This window comes from Physeter macrocephalus, chromosome 11 (genome assembly GCF_002837175.3).
Source record: "Physeter macrocephalus isolate SW-GA chromosome 11, ASM283717v5, whole genome shotgun sequence".
NCBI classification, from domain to species: Eukaryota; Metazoa; Chordata; class Mammalia; order Artiodactyla; family Physeteridae; genus Physeter; species Physeter macrocephalus.
Genome location: NC_041224.1, coordinates 179,666,002 through 179,671,928, shown reverse-complemented (window position 1 = coordinate 179,671,928; position 5,927 = coordinate 179,666,002). Strand labels below are relative to the sequence as shown.

The 5,927-nt window shown below is 64.1% G+C and overlaps 1 protein-coding gene across 1 annotated transcript in view; it reads right to left on the bottom strand.

The window, feature by feature from the left end:
• Positions 1–572: 572 nt before the first annotated feature.
• Positions 573–5,927, bottom strand: part of DYNC1H1 (dynein cytoplasmic 1 heavy chain 1) — a 67,831-nt gene continuing 62,476 nt past the window's right edge. Inside the window, exons 70-78 of the mRNA XM_007121674.4 lie at positions 5,567–5,737; positions 5,228–5,445; positions 5,036–5,139; positions 3,000–3,211; positions 2,424–2,577; positions 1,733–1,875; positions 1,440–1,608; positions 1,089–1,216; positions 573–935 (exon numbers count right to left, since the gene is read on the bottom strand). Of these exons, the coding sequence (XP_007121736.1) occupies positions 807–935; positions 1,089–1,216; positions 1,440–1,608; positions 1,733–1,875; positions 2,424–2,577; positions 3,000–3,211; positions 5,036–5,139; positions 5,228–5,445; positions 5,567–5,737 (1,428 nt within the window). The 3' untranslated portion in view covers positions 573–806. The remainder of the gene's footprint in view (positions 936–1,088; positions 1,217–1,439; positions 1,609–1,732; positions 1,876–2,423; positions 2,578–2,999; positions 3,212–5,035; positions 5,140–5,227; positions 5,446–5,566; positions 5,738–5,927) is intronic.

The window sequence follows — 5,927 nt, the reverse complement described above, 5'->3', positions numbered from 1 at the left end:
TTGGTTCAGAGAAAAACATGTGAAATGGGCCCCAACCTTCAGTCCGATACCGCTCTGGACTTCCTCAGGCCACCCGGGGACGCCAGAGGGCCCGTCGGAGCCAGGTGGGAGGCGGCCCCGGCTCTGAGGTGCCGGGCCGCCGCCGGGGCTGGGAGGGTGTGGGCAGGGCCAGGGCGTCCAGTCGGGCCTCAGGCCGTCACCGCGCTCGGGCCGAGCTTGGCTCACAGGCAGCCCGCGGCAGGACGGCTGGGGTCACGGCGGGGCCTGCGCCGGCGCCCCGGTGCCCCAGGAGCTCTCGCAAGGCCCCGCGCAGGCCAGAGACCCGCTTCGCAGGACAGCACGCCCGTCTCTTCCAGCCGCCACCCTAGGGTCGTGGGAACGAAGGCGCCAGAGAGGAGGCGGGACGAGGGTGTCCACCTGGGCCACGGGTTCCCGGTGACGGGACACGGGACGTGTGCCAGCCCCACGCCCCGGGAGCGCCAGCGCTCTCCTAGGACCGGGGCTGCCTCTGTGTTGTGAAGGGTCCAGGGTGTCCACCGGAGCCGGAGCTGAGACAAGAGGCCGGAGCCGGCTCATGCTTAGTGTTTTATTTATTTCATAAAACAAGCCACGCTTCGGCCCTCAAAACCACGTCCCTGTATCCCTCCCATTTCCGCCTCCCAGCCGTCTGGCTTCTTTCGGCTTCTTCCAGCCTCACACCAACAACTTTCCTTTGACAAGTCCGTACCTTCCACACATCCTAATAATGAATAAACGTTAAATATTAATTTTACTGTTACAGAAAGGGGCGCTAGAAAAGGCGAGTCTCACTCGGTGCAGAGAACGGCGACGCCGCGCTCGTAGAAGCTGCGCGGGTCCTCCTTGGTCGCGATTTCAAAGTCCACGGTGAAGATGAGGTCTGCTCGGGTGAAGTTCAGGTAGACGGGAAGGGTCACCTGCGAGGAAAGGGGGCTCTGGGGCACGGGCTTCACGCGCGAGGGAAGGGACGGCTCCTCCCGTGATGCAGGGACTCGCGGCCGGAAGAGGGCGCGCCCGGTGGGCGTCCTCAGGGTCTCCCTGACCACAGAGGGCGGAAAGGAGCCACTCACCACGTTCGCCTTTTTCTCTGCGTTTGTCTGCTTGAGCCAGCGCAGCTGCGTCAGGGGGAGGACGGTGGAGATGGCGTTGGAGAGCGAGAGCTTGTTGTTGTTGCACGTGGCCCCCTGGAGCTTCAACCCTGTGGGTGGGTGGGGGGGGGCGGGCGGTCAGGACCCCCCCCCGCCCACAGAGGGGAGCGCGAGCTACGCGGCCACGGGCCTGGGCTCTAACTTAACACGTTCGTGTGGGAACCACCAGCAGGCGGCCCGCGAGGGGGCGATGGCCGAGCTGCAGGCCCGGGAGCGGGGAGGGGAACCTGAGAGAGAAGAGAAGCCCGGCCGGCCGGAGTGGCCCCCACTCACCCGTGACCCCAAAGCTGCAGGCGTCCAGCGCGGTGCTCTGCGAGGTGGTGACGTTCACCTCCAGGCAGAGCTCCTCCAGGGACCAGCTGTTGGCCTGGGCCACGTACTGCCTGGTGGCAGTGATGTACGCCTCGGGCACAAACAGGCCGCCCAGGCACACGTGGATGTTCTGTGGGAAGAAGCAGCCCCAGCTGAGAGCCGGCCCCACTGGGCCCCTGAGCGCCAGCACCCGGCCAGCTACCGAGCCTCCCCGGGGAGCCTCCCCGGACACCCGCCCCACGGGCGGCCGCCACCTTTAGCTCCTTGGCGCCACCAGAGGCAGCCGCCAGCGAGATGCTCTGCAGCTGTTGGATCCTCTCGCTGAAGTCGGAGACCCACTGGATGACGGTCATGCCGGCGGGGACCGTGTAGTGGGACCAGCTCCGGGGCAGAATTCCTGCAGGCGAGGAGCCCCGGCCTGGCGTCAGTGCCGACAGCCCCCCCGGCGCAGGTGGGCGCACAGCTGAGCGCCGGCGGGTCTGCCCCCGCGTGCAGGCTCTGCTGCTTCCCCTCCCTGGCGCACCCCACGCCCTGCGCGGGCCACCGTCCCCGCCGCACGTGCTCCGCGCCGTCCGGGTGACCCACAGGACGCGTCTGGAGGAGCAAACGGCCCCGCTGCGGGCGGCCCGGCGGTACTGCCAATCGAGGCTCTCGGGGCCGATGGAAACCCCGGGGGTCCCTGTGCCTTTGGACTCCAGCACCCCGCCCTGCTCCCCCCCCGCCGTCCTAGTCCTCCCTAAAGACTGCGGAAGTGAGTAAAGACTTTGTTCAGGGTTCAGTGAACCAGCCTAAAAGGAAAAGAAACCCTCGGGCGTTTCTAAGTCCGCTCCCAGGTGCGGGCATGGAGCCGCCCCGAGGGAAGTCTGGCCGAGTCCCGGCCGGGACCTGTCGCCACCCGGAGGGGCTCCCGGCAGCACCCGCGCCCCGGCGGCACCGCGGGCGCACCTTTCACCAGCTCGTTGATGAGCGTGCGCAGGTAGTTGGTCTGCTTCTTCTTGCCCTCGCACACCTGCACGACGTCAGCGAGATCCTGGCGGACGTCCTGGAGTAACTTGGCACCCATCTTCACCTCTCTCTCAAAGAATCTGAACAGAGGATCCTGAAGGTGTTGGGACGGAAGGCCAGAGTGAAGCGGGGAGGGCGTCTGGGAAGAGGCTTCTCAGCAGAAGACAGAACCAGAGTAGCTCGGCCTCAGGGGGCCCCGGTCTCACAGCCCTCCCCGTGTTACTCAGTGCCCCCCCCAGCTCGACCCTGCACGAGACCTCGCGTGAAGCCGTGGGCCTGCCTGACCGATGGCGGCTCTGCACCATTCCGTAAAGAAGGAGAACGGCTGCCGCCGCTTCCTTGGGCGTCGTTTACCTCCTCGTGGAAGACGGGCCCCCTGCATCCTAGGGCGCTCCCTCCAGCCCGGCCCAGACGCGCGTGCGCTCCGAGACAACGCTGAGCTCGGCTCGACCCGCCCGGTCCCGCTTGCTGGGACCCCCCAGGCCCAAGGACTCGGCGGGAGGAAGGGCCAGCCACCTTGATGTTCTCCACCGTGCGTTTGAGGTGGCTCAGCGTCTGAGGAATGAGGTGCAGCCAGTTGGACGCGGTGGTGTGCAGCGTCCGCATCCAGGCGGGGCGCCCGTCGGACGTGGAGTCCGGCCTCGTCTTCTTCTCCGTCTCCGCGTAGGCCAGGTCGTCCTCGTCCTCCAGCATCTGCATCTTCAGCATTTTACTGATCATGTCCACGCCTGGGCCGCAGGGAGAGAGTGCACAGCAGGAGAGCAGAGGGAAAGGGACTTGAAGGTAAAGGCCGCACAATGCGTTTGTTTGCACAGGTGTAACTGTGAGCCCTGCAAGGTACCACGCGGGCGCCTGTCCGAAAGCACGGAGGATGGCCTGGCCAGAAAGGTAAGGTGGCAACGACAGAGGAAACGGCACCACCAGGTCAAGTCCCGACTGCTGGGGCTGCTCCGGTGGCCGAGTGCAAACCCCAGAGGCCTCTCCTAGGCTCGCGCGTCCACTGTCGTCAGGGGGCGGGCTCTGGGGCGTGCCAGCACCAGGCGGGGAGGCCACCTGGGCTGCTAACGCGTGACCACTTCCGGCTGGGACTGCGCTGAGCCGGGTGGCGGCCTCCCGCGGGCTCTGGACTCTGCCTCTGCCTCTGCCTGCGGGTCCCTGACCCGAGTGGGGCGCTCCAAGTCCAGTTCCTGAGCGGCGCTATCACCTGGAGGCTGGGCTGGAGGACAGGGCTCAGCGTCCCCCCCAAGCCAGGCCCCTGTGGCTCAGACCTCACGGCCTCCACGTGGGCCACACCACCTGGGCCACCGTCAGCTCTGGCATGACACGGGGCTCAGATAACACTCACTACAGTGTTGAGGGGGACCCAGCGCCGGTCCCAGCAGGCAGCGCGGGTGTTAACCCACTACGTGATCTCGGTACACGCTGCCGTACCCCCCGCCACGCCGCCAAGACTTGCCCAGCACCCAGGCCTCAAGCCCTCCTCTGCTTCCCTGCTGGCCAGCCCGGCTTCCCTTCTGGTCACCCGTGGGGCCTGCCGCCTCCCGCCTCCCCCAGCGAGAGGCATGCGTTTGAGGTCGTCTTCAGTCAGAAAGCAGGCCCCATGACTAGGGGTTCTTCTCTTTACAGAGCTGAATCGCGGGCCTGAGGTGAACTGTTGGGGTCTGTCCTATCAACCAGGGTGTGAGTTTGGGCAAATCACCCGTCTTCTGGGCCTGTTTCCCATAAAGAGAAGCCTGGCTCAGATGAGCAGTTCTCAAACCTGAGTGTCTCAGTGACCGAGGGGCTTATCAAAACAGACGCCGGGGGGGCTTCCCTGGTGGCGCAGTGGTCGAGAATCTGCCTGCCGATGCAGGGGACACGGGTTCGAGCCCTGGTCTGGGAGGATCCCACATGCCGCGGAGCAACTAGGCCCGTGAGGCACAACTACTGAGCCTGCGCGTCTGGAGCCTGTGCTCCGCAACAAGAGAGGCCGCGACAGTGAGAGGCCCGCGCACCGCGATGAAGAGTGGCCCCCGCTAGTCACAACTAGAGAAGGCCCTCGCACAGAAACGAAGACCCAACACGGCAAAAATAAATAAATTAATAAACTCCCACCCCCAACATCTTCTAAAAAAAAAAAAAAAAAAAAACAGACGCCGGGCCCCAGCTTCCCTGGCGTGGGGCCCGAGGACCCGCATGTCTAAATTTGCAGGGGAGGCTGAAGTTGTGGTCTGGGGGCCGCACTCTGAGAACCACTGGGTTAGACGGTTTCTTGAATAGTCTTGAAGTTCTAAACAAGTGTATTCCAAACAGAGACTAAAAGATTTAAAATGTCACTTAATGCCAAGAGCTTAAACAAACTGAACAGGAGAATAAATGAAATTACTTCTGAATCTAAGACAAAAACCTAAATGCAGCTTCCCGACTCCACGTACGCAGCTACCGGGCCTCTTCCCCAGAACGGAGCCTGTACTGCGGGAAAGACTCCAGCAGGAGCAGAAGATTTTCCCTGCCTCCCTGGGAGTGGAGGAAGGGAGGTGTGGTCTGGGGGAGGAGGAGAGCTGGGTACCCACCCTGGGTGGTGAGGAGGACCTTCTCAGCGTTGTTGGGCAGGCCCAGCCAGGAGGGGGTCTGGGTGTCGGGGAGCAGCTCCACCCACTGCACGAACTCCTCTCGCCTGGAAAAGCAGCACGCTGTCAGTACCCTTACAGGTGGGCCGGAAGCGCCCGGCGCCTCCCCCGCGGGTCCCGGGGGCGGGCGCACACCTGATGCCGTCTGGCATTTGGATGTCTTTGTGCCCGTCGACCCTGCAGGCCAGCTTGAACTCGCTGTCGAAACTCTTGGTGGTGAACAGACGCTCCAGGAAAGTGTTGAGCAGGCGCTGGTCAAACTCGTTGTCCACCCGCCCACCGTAGATGGACTGGGCCATCAAGGTCTTGAGCGCAGACCAGGGGATCTTGTCTGGCGAGACGTTCTGCCTTCCCTGGGGGGGGGTGGGGTGGGAAGAGGCTGGCCACGGGGGCGGAGGCTCCTCCTCCCTCACGCTCACGGCAGGCAGCCACCTGTACACGAGTCCCCTCTTTCACGGCACAGCCCACACTTGCCTTGGCCGTGTCGTCCAGCCACGTGTCCACCGTGTCGCAGGCCGACCGCAGGTCAGACTCCCCGAATTCATACTTCTTCGACCACCCCAGGGGTGCGTATCGTAAGCGTTCTTGGATGATGGCGTGGAACCAGGCCAGCAGGAAGTACAAGCGAGCACGCTCATTGGGAGACTAGGTGGGGAAGTTAGCAAGGAGAGAATCACCAGAACACAGCCCCCTTTCTATCTAAGAAAACAGTGCAGATCCTGTCGGAATCAAAGTCTTAAAAAGAGCTTTCCGGGCTTCCCTGGTGGCGCAGTGGTCGAGGGTCCGCCTGCCGATGCAGGGAACGCGGGTTCGTGCCCCGGTCCGGGGAGATCCC